Source organism: Dermacentor silvarum, chromosome 5 (genome assembly GCF_013339745.2).
Source record: "Dermacentor silvarum isolate Dsil-2018 chromosome 5, BIME_Dsil_1.4, whole genome shotgun sequence".
Taxonomy (NCBI): domain Eukaryota; kingdom Metazoa; phylum Arthropoda; class Arachnida; order Ixodida; family Ixodidae; genus Dermacentor; species Dermacentor silvarum.
In genome coordinates, this window is record NC_051158.1 from 7,363,347 (window position 1) to 7,382,650 (window position 19,304).

General features: G+C 46.3%; 1 protein-coding gene and 1 long non-coding RNA gene across 3 annotated transcripts in view; one reads left to right on the forward strand and one right to left on the reverse strand.

Moving 5' to 3' along the window:
- LOC125945512 (uncharacterized) overlaps nucleotides 1–19,304 on the reverse strand; it is a 26,862-nt gene continuing 7,558 nt past the window's right edge. Inside the window, exons 2-3 of the long non-coding RNA XR_007466955.1 lie at nucleotides 12,651–12,781; nucleotides 1–240 (exon numbers count right to left, since the gene is read on the reverse strand). This is a non-coding gene — a long non-coding RNA (uncharacterized LOC125945512). The remainder of the gene's footprint in view (nucleotides 241–12,650; nucleotides 12,782–19,304) is intronic.
- LOC119452741 (uncharacterized) overlaps nucleotides 1,463–19,304 on the forward strand; it is a 19,690-nt gene continuing 1,848 nt past the window's right edge. The window contains exons 1-3 of one of the 2 annotated variants that reach the window (XM_049667330.1): nucleotides 1,463–2,135; nucleotides 11,404–12,389; nucleotides 16,865–17,784. In XM_049667330.1, coding sequence (XP_049523287.1) covers nucleotides 17,008–17,784 — 777 coding nt within the window. In that variant the 5' untranslated portion in view covers nucleotides 1,463–2,135; nucleotides 11,404–12,389; nucleotides 16,865–17,007. Of the gene's footprint in view, nucleotides 2,136–3,666; nucleotides 4,860–11,403; nucleotides 12,390–16,864; nucleotides 17,785–19,304 lie in introns of those variants that run through there. The other variant, XM_037714694.2, reaches the window with a different exon arrangement.

Genomic DNA, 19,304 nt, shown 5'->3' on the forward strand with positions numbered 1-19,304 from the left:
TCCGCCTGAATTTTCCTTGCGGGCATTGCAGCCTTGTTCTATATGTCATGAATTAGCGGAAAGTATCGGGTAAAAGAATACGCCGTGCACTCTTTGTAATATACTTGAAAACCACTCACCTTGCAAGATTAGCGAAAGAAGAAACGGAGTAGTGAAGGCATGCGTTGACTCGAAGGGCAGCCATCTTGAATATCACGTGGGACATCAAAGCAGTACAGCAGACAGCGAGTTATGCATGACCTAAGAGAGAGAGAGAAAGAAAAAGAACGCCGTGTATGGAAGGAAAAAAAAGTGCAAAATGGTATTTTATAGTTATTTATGCATTTATATTTTATTTAGAATAATCTAGTACGCTTATATTTTATTTTGACTTGATTTATAGGCTGGAGATCTAGAATAATAGAAAATCTCAGTTTTTTTCTTTTAACAGGTTTTAACAGAGCATTCACAAAAATTTCTTTTGCGGTACAGAAATTTTCTGTAAATGTTCTGTAAAATCGCAGCTATTTCTTACAGTGTACATTCTTTTTTCTTTTTTTAACCTGCATTTTAGATGGCGAGTAGCCGAGAGCTCCCAGTTTCTGCCCATCATGTGTAAACAAGGCACACTTAGAGAGCCACTACTTAGCCACAGTTGTACACTGGAGGCACACTCTAAAATATACAACAAAGATGAAACATCTGTTAAATTTTGTTTCAATATATATCATATTTTCAAATGCAATCAGAAATTGTAGTAGAATTATGTTTTCAAAGAAACGTTAAGGTTGGGGTGCTCAACTTCATTGTGTTTGAAATGTCGACATGATCCACTGCCAGTGTCGGTACAAAGATTTTCCTCTGTGATAGGCTACGAACCTGTCACCTTGGTAGCTCATTTTTTTTTTCAACAATCGTTACAAATAATATTTTGAAGCGTTAGCAGCTTCGCACCGTAGGCGTACCCGTATTTCCGTTTTGTCAAGGACGCAGACACGCGAGAGCTGCACCGCCTTCCCCCTACGCCTTTTGCGCATGCGTGAGTTGTGAGAGAGAAATCCGGGGACTGCGCCTAGGTACTGCGCAGCAGCACACGCTTTGCTCCTTTCGTCCCTAGCCGATGGCAATGCGCCCTTCGCGAGAACCGGCGCTTTACTTGCGTCCAAACGGGATCACAGCGGCTGATACTGACTCCGCAATGGCGAAGCATACAATACGACAAATTCCCAGCAACCACGTGTTGCTCGTTCATTGGTCTGCAGCCGCATTGGTCTGCTGTCAGCAAGCAATGCGGCCGCAGATGAATGTTTGGCTAAATCTTGTTTTCTACTCGTGATAGAGCATTGTCCTTCAACGCTCTGCAGGATGCCGGGATGGCTGTTCTGATTAGGATGTTCTGCGTCAGTTGTAAAGGACTGTGTGAAGGCTTTTCTAATCGTATGGGGTTCAGAGTGTGGTGTGGAGAGGTAGCAATTTGGATGTGGGTTGACTCCAAAAATAGCCGCCAATAAGTCGAAAGACTAGAGGAGTGAATAAGCCATCTTGCTGCTGTAGAATTCGGTTGCTGCGCCGTCCAAACGGCTGTATGAGTTCCACAGAAGTGGAAGGACAAGTCGCTCAAAAAACAAGCCCGGAATGGGATTCTAGAGGGTGAAAAAGTGAGAATACCAAAAAATATCACTTCGCCAATGAGTTAAGGAAGAGCGCAACTCAAATGCACAAGAGAACGTCATGAGCGCTCCGCGACTACGACCGTTTGTTGTTAAAATTCGACATGTATACGTAATCTCATATTGACAGTGGCCCTCAAGGGTATTTGTGTTCCGTCGCCTTTGCTAACCTTTGTTGGACTAAAAACGACACTCCACCAATATAAATGACATCGTTCAGTTTTGGAAGCAGAGACGGTCCTTAGCATGTTTCAGTCACCGGTGTCAACGTTCTTCTTGACTACCTTTAACAGCTGTACTAAATATTTTATTTGGCTGCACTGTGATACATTTTAAATTTCGTGGTAGGTTGAAAGATGACTCAATCACTAAACCTGTTCATATTGCAGGTACCATAGGTAATTAACACACCTCCCAAGCCGCCTCGAAATCGCAGGAGAAGCACCGGAAATCAGATTCCACTCCCGCCGTCTCAAGGTCGCCCTCGTTACGTATAGTATATAACCGGCGCACTGTGCTGTGCAGTTAGGTTCCGCAAAATGGAAGTGCGAAATAAAAATTCACGGACTTCTTTTTGGGCATCTCCGTTCTAAAGAATGCGGTAGATACAGTGACGCAGTTCTTGGGTTTATTTTTGCGGCAATGTTTCGTGTCCTGCATATGCATGGTGCCTTCTTCAAGTAAGTTGTACAAAGTGCCAGTCAGTAAGCACTCAGTGCCAATAAAATGATACCCTGTAATGATCTCATTTCTATATGCTAACGCTGCAACATAAGAAATTAAGTAGTTTATCAGGTATATGCCGTACATTATTTCATTACGTGATCGAATGATGTGGCTTGACATCTTAAATAAACACAACATTTCCATGCACGAGGTAGTGGAAAACTTCGGGCTCGTGTTTGCAACACGGTGTTCTTCGAAGTGCTCCCAAAGATTTGTACTCAAAAGCTTGTGCATTTTGCAGACCTACAGAAAGGCAGACATGACGTTCGAAAAATTGATTTCTCTACATCATGCTTAGCAGCAGAACGCCACAGAAATTGCGGCACCATGGTGGTAGACCGCACACATTGTGCTGCTACTACTGAAACAATGTAATATGATTTACAACCTACAGTGCCCAAGAAAACAAGAACTTGATCTTCCGAGCCTTGAAATATATCGCGTGTCATTCTTCTGCGAAAAATATATACTGTATTCAAGTTGCCTCCTGGCCTTTGTTACGTTAAGCGCAATTTATAATTCATGGTAGAGAGTAATTCAAAGCAAACACGTTGAACCATTAAGGCACGCAAGAGCAAGAGTCATTATTTCTGTAACACATCATCGTATGAAAAGGTAAAAGTTCTTCTTGCCTTCTCACATATATTAAAAGCGAAAGAACAAGTTGGCCTCGAACCATTCCAGCAGATGCTTGAACGTTAAGCTCAAACTGGGCAGTAAAGTAGGTATTGTTTGGCAAAAGCCATCGAATTTCTTTTCGGTCACGCCATAGAAACTCTAGCCACTGTTGAGAAACTGTAGCCACTGTTGGATCTCATAAGTGCAAAAACAAACAATCGGCATGCTTAAATTTGCGTCGAGCAGCCGCAGTAGAAATCATGCAATTTGAGTTGAGCCACGTACGCGCTCGTCGTCGTACTGCTGTTTGTCTCAGACACATACGCTTGCGTCACGCATACAACTAATTAATTTACACAAATGCGTTAGTTCACCTGGTAACGCTTCGCAGAGCTCCAATCAATGCTGGATAGCAGGGTACCGGCAGAATAATATCGATTGAGCGAGTAAATAACATAGAGTGGGCGAGTAAAGACTCTTTCAAAAATAGCTGTCTTTAATGTTTTTTTTTAATAAACAGCGTATTGACGGGTGACCCCGTGGTTAAGTAGCCACGAACCCGTAAGCCCGGGCGGCGTCTTCAGCTCTCTCGATGACCTTTCAATGGCCTGCCGGTCAGGGTCAGAGCTGGCCAATACGGCCTTTCATTGCTCAGTATTACTTATTTCGCAATTCGTGTGATCTTTCCGCTGGGCAAAACAACATATAGTGGAGCAGATGCGCTTTTTGCTTACAACGGTTACAGGTATATATATTCGGGTATTGGTCCGGGTAGCAGAAGTGATAGGCTATGGAGTTGGCGTAGATATTTACAATTTTTTCGCCAACCGACTGCGTGTTTTTCGTTCACCGTGAAGGAATCGACCTTGCTTTTTTTCCCGCTGAGACTGTGCAGCGCGTTCCCGGGTAACATGGTTACGAAAATTCAGCGCAAACACAAATGCACAAGGAAGCAAAGGCACAACACGAGCATTTCCTTCCTTGCCCCCTTGTGTTGGCACTGAATTTTCGTAACCACAAGTGCAACATTCGAACTAACCCAATCAGCCGTCGTGTCCCGTGTACGTGTTCAAGTAGTGCTTTTCTGGTTGATGTCCTCGTGTACCCAGTGATCACAGCTGGTCGTAGTGCCGTTTGCTTCTGTGGTTCATCAATAGACGGTGCCTGTGTCGTCAAGGTCAACTCACCGAAGACGGCGCTCCCTCAAGGGCTGCAGAAGACAGTGGAAACCTTTCCCTTCCTCATCCCGAACAACTTCTCTTTCAATCGGGGGACCACGTAACAAAGCGTGACCTCCTCCAGTCCGTGGCCAGGCTCTGTGGCTGGTGATAAGCCGAGGCAGGCTCTGTGGTGTGGTCATTTGTTGGAATGATGGGGGTTGCAAATACTGCCACTGTCTTCGCGCTTCCAAAGCTCTTTGTTCAGCGCCAGTAAGGTAGTGACCCCGTCTCCAGGTTTCCCGGCTGTTGACGCGATCTACATGTTTTTTGAGAAACATTCCTGGGGAGGGCCGTGTTGCGGCGTGAGCGCCATTGTTGGCTTACTCCACGTGCAGCTGACTGTTTTCGTGCACGGTGAGTCATCGCACGTGACTAATACGTCAGCAATTGACAAGACCATGGAGGCGACCCACGATAAATTTCCTGATAGGAGGTCTTTAGATAGCCTCCTCTCCTTCCACTGCTGAAAGAGGGGTAGTGGGAACCCGTCTGTGCGTGCAGCCGACGTGGCTATGCCATGACCTCAACCTGACTGCCTCTGCCACTGGCATGTCAGTCGTCGTGCAATTGCGTCCGTGGTGGGCCACTGGAGATCGTCACTGGAGGTGGACCTGATCGTAACCCGTGGCGTCCGACATTCTACTAGGTGAGTGCTGAAATTTATTCTGTATTGTCTTTCTTATGTCGCATGATATATCAGAAACGCTGCATTTTATTGTGATTGGAATTAAAAATAACCGTTGTTACAAGGCAAAAAAAAAAAGCAAGAGAGGAAAAAAACCAATCGCATTGCATGCTTTACCTCAGAAGCTACACTTATTCTTGTTCTGATTGTTTCCCGAACTACGCATCCATGCAAGGTTTCGCGGCTCCACGAGAACAATATTTCGCTAGCGTTTTTTTTTGGCATTATTGATTACACATATTGATGCTAACTAATCTGCTATATTGCGGAAATGCTGCAACAAAGCTAGAACGCGCAATGCGTACGTTATGTTTAGCACGAATTAATTATCGATCCATGTGTAGTTTGCTTAGGAAACCGAATTACAATGTTAGCAGTGCCATCGCCGCAGTCAGCGTTATGTAGATGATTAATCCCGTGCCCTGTGCTAGGCAAACTGATTTAAGAGGGTGTTTTGCACCTTTAGACGTGCAAAACCCTTCCTTTACAGAACGGAATAATCACTATCATTTGTGATTGAGCAGTGAACCATATATACATTTTTTGTCTGGAATGAAAAATGTGAAACCAGACTACAGTTGTTTCATGTGGGGAAAGCGAGGAGCTGACCTCAATATCACTTCATTGTGCATGTGTCAGTATCTGACGTTGTGGTATCAATCTGAGGGCGGTCGGGCGACACCCGCGAAGCGAACCTTGCTTTGGGCCAAAGGTGACGATTGCCGCAACGCCCTGCATCCCATGAATTTTCCTACCGATATGAATACTTGTATGCCATCTGTGACGACGTCAAAAACTAGCTAGAGCCAGACGATGACGCGCTCAGTAAAACTGTCCCTGCTTTATCCTCTGACAAAGCCGAGAGCCACCGAGATATCTACGAAACCAAATCAGCCGCATCGCCAATCGAGTCCCAGCTGTTTTCAAAAGATTTGCTCGTCTTCACACTTGCTCAATCCGCTGCAGCGCGCATGACTCTCGCCCGCTTGGGGTGAAAAAAAATTATTCGGTTCCTTTTGCACCCACACTTGAACCAGCCACCGGTTACAAAGGACTACGGTAAGACCGCCTAATTTATGATGATGATTGATTTAATGGCATCCCCTTTGAAACTGGGCGGTGACAAATGATCACTTAGCCTACTTGATGTAATCAGCTACACTGTACATGTTTTTTATCTAGCATTTTTGTATACATGTCCTTAATCTTTTTTTTTTCATTCAATCTTCAAAATCTACCTTGTACCGCTGCCTATGACTGTAAGAGATCCGGTCGTATCACCAATACTAGAAACGTCCCTTGCTTCTCGCCTGCTGACGCTTCCGCCCACTTTAAACCCAAGCTCCTCTGGACGGTGTACGTGACCTACGGTTCTCACTGGGTGAATCTCACTTCGAATTCCGTTAGGATGTGCTGAGCGGTCTCCGGATTTTTGCTGCAGCATACACATGCCTCATCTAGTTCCGAATATTTGTTCCGCTATGTCATTGTCCTTATTTGTCTCCTGTATTGTCCGTTGGTAGCACTTTGTCGTGCGGATACACCACTCTAGGGACCTTTTGTTGCACCATTTGTCCATTACGCACGTGGGATAAATCAAACACTAATTGGCTGTTTTGCAGTCGTCTTTCTACGTCCTTAACATAAACCCTGAATTGAAATGAAGACAGAGGACATACTTGCTTCAGTCCTTGCTGAATTCCCACCACTTCATTACCTTTTCGACCTTCCCATACCACTTGTACTCGGTCGTCTCTTTCTACATCCCTCAGCAGCTCCACGAAATTGTCATGTATAATTGTCATGTATGCCTTCGTGCTTAAGAATATCCCATAACAATTCCACGTCTACGTTGTCATAGGCTCCTTTAATATCTAGAAATGCTATCGGTAATGGTATATTCTGAGTTACTGAAATCTCGATGCGCTGAGCTAGTACAAACATATTCTCTAAGTGCCTGCATGGCCTGAACCCATTCTGTAGTTCCCCCAGTGCATCATTTTTCTCCATACACTACGATAAGTTCTAATTTTATAGCTTGCATTGCCATTCTATATGTCGGTTAGCGGAGACCAAGCAGCGCCCACGCGACTTCCGCATGTTTGTACAATACTATACTCGTAGGGAACGTGCGGGTCGTTGGTTGACCTCAGCGACTAGGTGCGGTTTCAACTGTCGCGTACCCCTAGGAGTAGATGTTCACTGCCACTTGAGCATAGTTGTGTTGACAGGGGTCTGCTTTGGTCCCGAAAAGTGCCCCCCCCCCTCCCCCCTCCTCCCACGTCTTACCTTTCGCGAGCAGGGCGAGTCTTGGTGCGCCAATGTCGTTTTGTTGCTGCGTGCAGTGGTAATATGAATACAACCGAATACTGGCAGGCCAAATTCCCTCTCGCTGTGACGAGCACTGCTGGTGGCCCGCTGGCGGCTTGTGTCCCACGAGACGGAATGCCCAGTTGTGGGTATTAAAGCTCGATGGGCATTTCATAACCCCGTAACATTGGCCGCTGCTGGACTAGGGGTGAAGGTTTTACATACACGGCTACACGAGGCCACGTGTAAGCGGCAAACGGTCCCCTCAGGAGAGCACTCAGATTTTTAAAAATTTTGCCCATCCCATCCACTGTGGGGAATCGACGTAAGCGGAGCTTTCTGTGTAGTTTGTTTTGATTGACGATAACCAGCGGTGCTGTTGACGGCGAATGTTTGATTTCTGCAGCATTTAGTGCAATACGAGAGTGGTTAGTCGATTGTCGAGGTTACCTTCGGTACACCACTGCTGTTTGTCTGCGTAATTGACAAAACACACAGCGATGCTTATGGGACTGTACGTGCCAAAAGCACAATCGGTTTATGAGGCAAGCCGCGGTGGCAGACTATGATGACAGCTGCAATCGATCCAACTCGCAACTTCGAACAATGCAAGCTACCACGTCGGGCGCATAAGTGTTGAATTGAAGTGCGACCCCTATGCTCTACGGTGCTACGATGTCGCCTAGACGCTACGGCGCTTTAATGCGGTTTTTAGTCTGCACACCGTCCGTCAGTTGCCCGCTTAAAAAACTTCCATTGTGTCTATTTTTCAGAAATAGCGGAAACGTACAGTATCGTTTCTCAAACATAAATTTATCCCACCCACTTCGGTGGCTTAGTTAGCTAAGGCGTTGCGCTGCTGAGCACGAGGTCACGGGCTCGAATCCCGGCCGCGGCGGCCGCATTTCAATGGAGGCAAAATGCGTAAACGCTCGTGTGCTTGCGTTGTAGTGCACGTTAAAGAACCCCAGGTGGTCAAAATTAATCAGGAGCCTTCCAATACGGCGTGCCTCATGATCACAACAGGTTTTGGCACGTAAAACGCGGTATCATTAACCGTACCTGTGCCCGAATTGTGCGCGACTTGCTGCGCCCATCAGGCATAGCAAGTCACGCGCAACTAGTGCGAACGTTCAACCTTTAAACGTCAGCTTTCGATCACGGCCTTCAGGCTTCTCTACTTTCATATGCGATAGAGGTCAATCCGAATCTAACGTTTAGATCATATTTGGTATAAGGACGGACAAAGTCAATTGCGATTGAAAATGACCGTGGAGCAGTGCTCGGTCCGAATTTAGATCCATCTGGATCGAGGTAGTCCGCGATCGAAAGTGACGCTTTGACAGCGATATGAATCACCTTCACCGGTTAGTGCACTCGCCCGAATTTCTTCGTGACGAACGAACCTGCGAATTGCACATTGGCAGCGCCCAGTGATCCAGCTCGTCGTCAGATTTTAACCATCAGACCAAATGTCATCGTCATGTTGTAAGTCTTGCAAGCGTATCATTGTAGACACGCCAATGCCATTTGCACTAAGCTGATAAAGAAACAGATCGCACGTGGATGAAAGCCGACGAGCCAGCGGGCGGCTACGCGCTCGGCAAACACTCGTCGCAACAGTAGCAAAAAAAAAAAAAAAAAAAGAAAGAAGCTGCCACGCACGTAACGTGTGACGTCACTGAAGGTGGCAGCGCAGAAGCCCCGCCCTAGTGACGGGCGAGTTGTGAACACAACGTCTCCCGCCATTCGCGGGTCACGTGTTGATCAAGCTGTCACGCCGCACGTGTGTTTGCAAGTTAGGTGAGCTTCGGCTCTTTTAACCAGTGCAGTGAGCTTTCATGCAAGGTGTTAGTTCAGTGGGCGCAATGCATTACGCGCATATTTAGCGCAAGTTAAATTTTATGCTCATTACAATCTTGGGAGCTGCATTTATGGCATAAAGTTATGCTCACCAATAAGAAAAAAAAAAGGACTTTCAGCTCATAATAACTACTTCGCGGATAATGTCGGAGAATATTTTTTTTTATGTTTGCAAATCGCCGACCAGTCGCGAGCGCTTAATCGCACCAGCAAATCTCCGAACCATATTTTCATTCATTAATTAGTACTCGCATCCCCAGAAGCTCGACAGTTCCGTAGAGTTAAGTGTCGGAAATTCTGGAACACTGGCAGCGACTGGCTTGAAGAAAAAAAATTGCGCATAAGAAATAGTTTCATGTCATACCAAAAAATGTTAAGTTCTTATGCATGGATTGTAGAAGAGCGCGGCATGTACCGCGCTGTAAGTAGCCTGCAACACGACAGCAAAGATCGCGTAACTGACGGGCTTTATTCGTGGCTTGTCACAGAATGCGAGCTACGCGCATTGCATTTCGCCCCTTAGTTCTGCTAAAATGTACATGTTGCATGCTGTTGGTTTATTGTGAAGCGAAGTTCAAGCGCCGTGCATTGTTTCTTTTAATGACTCTTCACGCAAGCCCAGAATGCGTCTCGGGTAGAGGCATTGGCCCAAGTGCATTTGGTACCCTCGATAAAGGTAGATTAACGGTAAAAGACCGTCACGTATATTCTTGCGTATTTTTCTTAAGGTTTTTTAAAAGCCGCGCATACGGATATAAACGCATGAATTGTCTGCGCAGCTTCAATATTCCGCATACTGTACTTCGCCTCGCCATGGATAGCCAAAGTGGCGCGGCCATGGAGAGCAAATCGCTGAATGATAGCCATTTTTTAGAGTGCTTCAGCTAGTTTATCTCCGAGTATATTTTCGAAAATATTCGTCAACACCACCTGTCGGAAGTTTACCATAGTCGTATTGGTGTCATTTGGTGATGAATTGCCCAATAAGGCTTCAAACGAGTGAAACAAAGAGCGCCCATTGTGTTTGAAAAGAGAATGCTTGAGAAAAAAAAAAAAAAAAGCTCGCCATCCTGCCCCTTTGAAAGTGGATGTTAAACCTCGGCAAATTACAAAAAAAAAAAAAAGACCGGTCGCTGACTTTTGCACTTTCTTGAACAGTACAAAACGCCTGATACCTATCAGTGTGGCTTTGGAGAAGGACAGTCTACAACTGATTATCTTGTGCGCATTGGGGGAAATATCCGTGATGCGTTTGTATAGATAAGCAGTTCGTATCTGTATTTATCGATATGGAGAAGGCGTACGACACAACGTGGCGTTACGGAATCTAGCGAGACTTGTCGGGACAGGGCATCGTGGAAACATGCTAAATAAACAATTGACTCGCCATCCCGGACCCGCGAAAGTGGGTGTCCAGTGACGCTGTTAAAAATCACCATTACAACTGCTGATGCATTGCTTTATGCCTTTAGAGTAATGGTAGTGGCGCTATTCTAGAGTAGTGGTAGGAATGGGAGTAATAGTAATTTTGACAGCACGCTACCACCCATAGCAGTGCCGCAACAACATCGAAATCAGTTGCTAGGTTGCTTATATTATATACGAAAGGCTAGGGACATCACCTTCCACGTCGCAAGATGGCGTTGCCGCGGCAGCTTGCGCAACATTAATATTTACCGGGAAACGTATGCGAGGAGCACTACGTGTTTCGCATTGCTATCACGAGCGCCTCATCATCCACTATGTACTTCGGATGCATGTTCAAAGCTTGTTCTTTATTGAAACGTGCGCTGTTCTGTATGTTGTATGCGCGATTCCAAAGAATGTATGCACCATTTGCTTCACTTTGCTGAATGCTTGTAGCCTCTGCCTTACGGGGTTATAAGAATTGCTTACCGGAGTATGAGCCATTGATGGCGATAGTTTTCGACATGCTGTTCTGTGTGTTGTATGCGTGATTCCAAAGAATGTAAGCACTTTTCATTCTGCTGAGTGCGTGTAGCCTCTGCCTTATGGGGCTATGAGCCATTGCATTTTTTGCTTGCTTACTGGGGTATGAGCCGTTGATGATGGATGTTTTCTGTCGACAGACGCGAAAAATTCACGGGATACTAGCCATAGACAGCTTTGCTGTAAATGTGACTTCGCGCTCGGCTTTCGAGCTCCACGTGTCGCGTACGACTGCACAATTTGTCTCAGATGTTCACAGCAGCCTATACTATTCGCGGACTAGGTCAGGACTCCTTTAAGTCACTCGTAATTGAAACGATGCACGCTTATAGAGTCCTCTCTTAATTGCCTGTCTTCTTTTTTTTCTCTCTATCCGGCGCAGTTGTTACCCATTCAAGAGTTACCCATTCAAGTACGTTCTCAGACTGGAAGCGCGGCCATCACGACCAGCGTGTTGAGCTTCCAACTACAAGGCCTACGTGAACGAAGAATCGGCACGCGCCGCGACGAAGCAAAAAAAAAAAAAATGGAACCTAGCTACCTGTGTGTCCCGTGCACCAAGTCCAGCGATGTCACATGCGACTTACTCCAGCAACAAGAAGCCATCAACAAAGTGCTCCTTGGCGCCGGGATAGAACTGTGCGAGGACATCCGACACGCAGGTGGCACCCGCCTGGCTCAGATTTCCGCTTGCGCCTACCCACTCTGGGCTCAACAGGACGACTCGGCGAAAAGCGCGGCGCTCAAGCTCGCCAATGACCTGCTCACGTGTCACCAATGTTTCACCACCGTCGAAGTATACTCCACCGCCTGCTGCAGGAGTCAGGTTCGGGATGCCCTCAGGAAGAGTCCCACCTTGAAGAGCCTGACTGTCAACTTACTGAATCACAATTCTTGCAAGGATGGCAATCAGGCCGACGTTTTCACGCTCGTCGAATCTCTTCAATCACTCGAAGAGCTCGTCTTGAAAACCGAGAGCGCTCCGCTCTACTCGACGGTTGAATGTGACGCTTCTGTGACACACACGCTACTGGCACAAACCCTGAGACATCTCACGACGCTTGATGTGAGGAATGTGGAAATGAGTCCGCAATATGCGCATCAGTTCGTCTGGGCTCTCATAGAAAACAGCACCGTAGTCGATCTGGCTGTCGGAGGCTGCGTTTACAGAACAGGCCCTCCCGGCGAACCCGGGCAACTATTTGCCCAATACCTGACTAAGAATTCCGCCACCCCGAAGAAGCTGACGCTGAGTGACGGCTCTGTTTGCGATAATCAAGTTCTCTGGAGGACACTGGTTGCAGCGCTCTGCAAAACGACCACATTGGAAGAGTTGACTCTGGACTTGTCCATCGGACACGGAATCTTGTAAGTAACGACTCGGCTCTGCTTACCCTACTCTTAGCATATTCTGTACCTGCCCCCCATGGATCAACGTAAATGCTCAAGCGGGTTATGTATTAGTATAGCCTTGACATACGGTTATTTTATTGCTCTATATTAGTGCGACCGTAGTTCAGGGCTCGAAATTGGGTTTCCCTTGTCCGGTAGTACCGTCTGTCTATTTTGTTACGTTGACCGTGTCGTCGTTGAACATACACAATGACAATACCGTGATGCAATGCGTACTTGGTAGTCGAGTGGGCTTGTCACTTAGTCGTCGCGCATCAACGGCGGATGTGGACCACGTGGTGCAAGGCTTTGCGCTGCACACAGACCCCGAGAGCAGTGGCGTCTGTGCATGCAGCGACTCATCGAAGCTGAAAAACAACAAGTATGTAACACAGCGATCATTTTCTCACCTGCGGCCCGAATTACTGATTTACACAAAAACTGAATTTAAGGAATTGTGTAAAAACTTGCAATTTGAAGTGCATCTCAAAGGCTGGTGTTGTCCAACTGAAAGGTAAAAAAAGTGACTATTTTGTGACGAAAGTTTCCAAAACTTCTCACACTGGCCACAATGCCACCTCGCATTGGTACACCGCTAAAGCAACAAAATCAACATAATGGCGCCAGAATTATGGTGAACAAATATATTCACATAGTAAACTGTTAAACCGCCTCGAAAATAGAAGGAGTATTATCATAAATTTGGCCAAACAGCTGCGACTACAAGATTTCATAAAGTCAGTTTTTTTAAAACTAAATAAATCTATCTTTATCAGACAGGTAAGTCTGAGATTCCTGAAGTCTCTGTATGCACTTTGTTCGAATTCTACAACATGCTTTACTACCACATACAGAAAGGAAGTTGCGTACAACACTAAGTAAAATTCAGAAGCTATTTATGTATTCCACATTATTATTTCAATATTATCACAAAATTACAATTACCGTTAAAATATCTTAATAAAGTTTTCTTCGCTTCGAATTTTGATTTAAGTTGATACATCTTTATTCTGCTGCTGTCCTGATTTCTTTTTTAATGTTTGAACGTTTTGCTACATACGCCTATATGTGTCACCTTGTACCCACTCTTCAATGACCGTACTTATATAGATATGCATTCTTTCACATTTTAAATGCTCATTGGCTTATTTAGTGACAGCTACTCAAGAGGTGGGGTGATGAAGTTAGGAAATTTGCAGGCGCAAGTTGGAATCAGCTAGCGCAAGACAGGGGAAATTGGAGATCACAGAGAGAGGCCTTCATCCTGCAGTGGACATAAAATATAGGCTGATGATGATGATGACTCAAGACTGGATAGTGTGGCAGCATTTCGTTGGGTTTTAAAGTGAGCATCGATTTAACGTGTATGCTGATTGGAATAGTTAGCGATTGCTGTCATTGAGTTCCTGATGCGAAAGGCTGAGTAGAAAGTCAACCTTTTGACGGTATTTTGCTGTCCAACTTACGTCTGACAAGTATCCGGAACGCCTGAAACTCAGGCGGGTATTACCATTGTATGAATCATCAAAATACCATTATCTGTCTTCATCCGGCACTGTTCTGAAGTTTTCGTGCCGGTGTCTTGACCGCATTTGCAGTGGAAATAACACTCAACGGGACAAGGCTAAATATGGTCATACATAGAAGATGACAAAGCCCTGACTCGCACCGGCACGATTTACGTGGTGTCATAATACATCGTAATGGCCGCGGCAAAGCAAATCGCACTCGGGGCTGCGCTGGCGGCAAGGCAGCGGAGCCACATGCGAAAGTTTGATGACAGCAACTTTTCGCTCACTAAACTATGCGATAAATAATACATAATGATGGAAACAGAACTGAGACTTAGGACTAGCTTGCCATATAGTGACACATGATGGAAGCAATTCCGAAACAGCCTTCCATTAGCTCGAGATTTGGTAGGGTGGCTACATTTGGCAAGGCGGAAGGAATGAAAGCTGGAGGGAGCGTCACGTGGTAAAATTGAAACCCATATAAGTCGGCCCGCACGTGGTCCTGTTAAAGTAGGTCTTCGCAGGGTGGCAGAATGGGCTAGTTCGCGATTCATTTTCGTGAGTGTTTCAACTTACATTTTCTACGAGGGCACTAATGACAGCTATTTTGTGAACGTGCACTGTTGACATACAATTCCAGACGCGCAGCACATGCTGCGTGCTCAGAAAACACTTCATCGCGTCTGAAAATCGCGTCTGAAGAGTCTGCATTCCTCTAGTACAATTCAAATCACCCGCCCATGAGCTAAGAGTGGTGATGTCGGATACGCCATTACCACTCTTTACTGTCGTCATTGAGTAAAACCGGCGCTACGGATATTATTATTATATTTTTTTGAGCACAACGCAAAAGTGCGGCCACATACTAAGCGAAGACCCAGTCGAGGGCATCCCCAGACATCACATAGACGCGGAATATTCTGCTGCTGACAGAAATTTTGCTTGTCGCCCGGAAATCCGCACGGTGGTCCGCCCGTTGCCCCATGATTGCATAATAGCAACCAGTGCGCACGCCTGGATCCGAATTCGCTCTTGCTACTTGCTCCCCTCCGTGACAGCAAGAAATGGTAAAATCAGCCTTTACTTCGCTTCATCTCGCACGGAGCACAAGGCGTCCGAGATCGTACGCGCGCCGTCGTCTCGGAGACCTTGGAGTCCCGAAAATGTTTCGATTTCTAGATGTCAGATGGCGTCACATAATTTACCGCTGATGGCGTTGAGTGTGTTGGGCCTGTTGGCGATGACCGCACATTTAAAGTAAATCTAACACCCTCTGGTTAAACCGGTGGTCTCGCTGCACGTTAGAGATTTCATTTTACGGGCGTACGATGCGCACAACAACGGAAGTTCGTCGCTACCTCTTTTTTTCTTTTTCACGATGCCTTACCCCATGTATATAGTTGTTCCGCAGTGGGACGCTACAGTTTGACAGGGTCCATTGATCGCGTCGCTTGAATATCGCGTGCATGTGGTTGCCTCTTTCTTACGGGCTTCGCGAGCCAGAAACACAAGCCCAACGCTAAGTAGTACAGAAACTGTACTAAGACATGATAGCGCGAACGGCGCGGAGTCGAGCGAAAAGTACCTTTGACCACCCCTCGCCGCGTCTTTGTCAAGGGTAACGTCAAGAAGAAGAAGAACGTAAACTTTATTATCAATCAATCAGATTCGAGTCCGGCGTCTTTTTAGGGGGTTTGGGCACCCGCCGCGGACGCGGCTCCGAGACCTTGTAGGATTCCTGTTTTTTTCCCCCGAAGAATCGAATAGATGCGAACCGGTAGCACTTTCTCTAGTGATATAATGCAACGCAATTATCTTGTTAATATCAGTGGTTCAGTACAAGTGAGATAACTACGATGAGAAGTTGCCACGTTATCGGCCTAGTGCTAAGATGTCCCGATGGAGTCCCGAATCGTGTCCTACACATTTACCCTCAATTTCTTGATTACTGATCCTTTGTTTTCGATAATATTGTCACGGGGATTCACAATGCCTCGTAACAATATTGACGACTTATACGTTGTCGAGTATTAAACGATCTCTTTAGCTTCACTGAATATTTGTATTTAGTGCCCCAAATTTAACAATCGCGCTGCGCACTCACAGTCGGCCTTCGTGCCACCCACCTCCGCACTTAGCGCGCACTATTCTGGAAAGCGAGCGCGAGTCACAGAAACGTGCAGCTTGCGCACTGTTGCGTAAAACGGATAGGATAAATGCACTTGCTACAAGGAACAACCGGGGGGGGAATGCACGAGCACGTCACAAGCAAACGTGCAAAGCAATTGAACAAGTACGGCATCGATTAACGCTTTCCGAGAACAGAACAAACTGAGCAGCCGAGACTCGGAGGTCACGTGGTGGGCAGTAATTTGGTATCCCGGGAGGAAGAAATAAAATCATGTAGAATCCATCGACGATGATTGTCAATGTAAGCGTATGGCCCGAGCGAAGGAACGAACGAACAAGTGGCTCAACCCAGGCCCTCATCCGAACTCTCTTACCCGAGTTAGTGTGTTCAGTAGTTCTGTTTTTGCGGTTAGAATATTGAACTGGGACTTTGATTTCGCAGCTTCAGTCACTGTAGTGTCCCCCTTTCCTTGCGATTCTAAAGCGCGAATGCAAGCGACCTTCATCGCCAGATTGTTGAGAAATCAAGTCCTCCTTGCCTCCCGCGCACACCATACCCACTATGCCCACAGCCCAATAAGACCACGTCGTTGGAATCTTCATCTGGAATAGTTGCCGGAATAGTTGCTGGAATAGTTTCAAGTCATCTTGAGCTTGTTTTTTAGATACTCTATCCTGCCCCCGTCTAAATCTCAGCTAACCTGTAAACGGTATAATTCATGTTCTCTTCTGCATAAGCCAACAGTGGGCTTGATAACTGCCTTTGTACAGACACCTAAAGCCTCTCTTTTGATGCGTGTTTTTCAGCACTGAAGTGACCGCTCTCTTCGCCAAAGTGGTCCTTCGCTGCTCTAACCCTGCGACTCCTCCAGCTACCTTGGCCAGCGCAAACCTACCGCGGCCAGTTCCTGAATTGCAACCGAGTGCCACGTTATCCCTTGGCGCAGTGGATGAAGCCGTGGCTCAACGTTCTGTGGAATACCTCCGGACTGCACGAGCTGGGCATCTATTTGCCGGGCATGGACGAAGTGCAATGTCGCACTCTATTCCGAGCTGTCGCCAACAACAAGGCATTAAAGAAGCTGGTACTCCAAGAGGTGCCACTGATCGCGAATAGCAAAGGCAGCAGCAATCTGGTGGTCCTGTCCAGAACTATCCAAGAGTTAAGCCTCGGCGACCGCGTTCACCTCATGAACATTATCGTGACCTTTGAGAACGCGCCCAAGATATTGGCATCCGCGGAACTACCAACCGTGAACTTCAACAACCTCCGCATCGAGTTCAGCGCAGAACGGGACCTGGATTCTTTAATGGAATGCTGCGAGGCGCTCTCTCACCGCGGAACCTTGACATCAATATCGGTCTGCTGCATGTTGATGCGTGAACCCGCGTTCGGCGCCCTGTTGGATTGGCTAGCAAAGTCGTCCACATTGACGCACGTGGAAATCGTCGCCTGTGATCACGCAGGGATAGAGAGCTTTTGTGGTTACTGCATCGACATGTACGACTGGGTGGTGTCGGCGCTGTCTAAGAACGCCAACATCGCTAGAGTAAGCTTGGTTGGCGTCAAGGTACAATCGAAACACCTTTACGTGCTCTGCGACTGCGCTTACAAGCATCGAAACCTCATCGAGATCAGCCTGGCTCCAAATTGCAGAGACGTCGACACGTGCATCCCGAATCACAGTAGCTCGCGAAACATGGATTCCTACGTGGCCGCCATGAGGGTAAGATCCATTCTTCTTCGATTTTCTTTACTAGGGTAGCAAATGTTCAAACACTCCAGACGCTCGCGCCACATCTGCGGTGTCCCGAATGCAAGGGCTCATGCACGACAGGAGCACCCAGTCTGGCTGTATTTATTTCGCGGGGAAATAAATTAAACAACGCAAATAAATCCGAATGTTTTCATGATGGAATTTCCAGTAGACACTGCATGGCTGGTGTGACTACCGGCACAGTGGGAGAAGCAGCAAAGTGCAGTTTCCTGCAAAAATTACTAAAGGGAACTCTGTCGCTATGGTCGATGAGAACCGAAAATGTACGCTGACCAACTCGAGCTCAATTTGCATAGATAGCTAGTTAGGCTCGCCTATTTTCGTGACATCAGGCGGTTCAGCGTGCTTACAACAGTCGTTCTCTCCGTACGGATTAGTCCTTGAGTCACTCGTTTTAGGATGAAACCTGAACGTCTTGAGAAAATTTGTGGCATGAGCTTCATATCGGCACTCAGTCAAGCAATGTTTGAGCTTGAAACAACAAGCTTTTATTGTCCGGTTAGCGAAGCATTCACATTAGCTGAGCAAAGTCATTTAAGCAGTGGGCGGTCCTCCGGCTGGATCGGCTCTCTTTGAGACGGGAAGAGCCGGTGCACTGCGTTTTTGTGGGTGCAGCTTGGACCGCATTCTGAGGTTGTCACTAACGACAATGTCTATGGAAGCTTCAAACACGTTCGTTCAGTCGGTATGATGATGATTCGTACTTTTCGTTTTCGAAAAACATATCATTTTCGAAAAACATATATGCTGATAAATGCGACAATTCGAAATGATTATGCTGTGTTTAGAAAACTTTAATTGCCTAAAAATTTAGAAACATGAAACACAATAATTGATTCAGAAGAACGCCTGAAGCCACGAAGCTGAACATTTGACTAATCGGTGCGTACCCATCATTCCGTGGTAGCTGGGCAACAGCGGTTCCCTCTAGCGAGTTTTGTGGGAACCTCTGTGCTGCAAAGCATTCCGTCGGGACGAGCTTGCGAGGGAACTTCTCTGAAGACCGTATTAATTATTTCCTTCTTTCCTTGTTTAGCGATGCTGCGCTCGTTGAAACGCTGACGTTTGGCGTATTCCAGAAGTGCAACTTTCCAACTGAGCAAATCCAATATTTGTCTAGCGTCGCGTTAAGTCAGATGGGCTGCGTAATCAAATGAACAGCAACTTGCCAACAACTTACTTCTTCACGGGCTACTGACATGACATTTTAAACAACTATTTATTAAAATTAGATTATGTGAAGGTTCGGAACCTTTAAACCCTAGAAAAGTTAGTGACAAGGCTCGGATTGCCGTAAATAATTTAAAATTGCTTTTATACTGTCAATTACGCTTTCGTTTCCCAGAAGGATAGTGTGTTGTGACATCATCGCTCAGTATGTGGTCATGTGGGAGCACGACATTGGGATGCTTTGACTCCCGCTATGCTGCTACATCGACCCTCGCAATTAGTAGTAGCGTAATGGACGA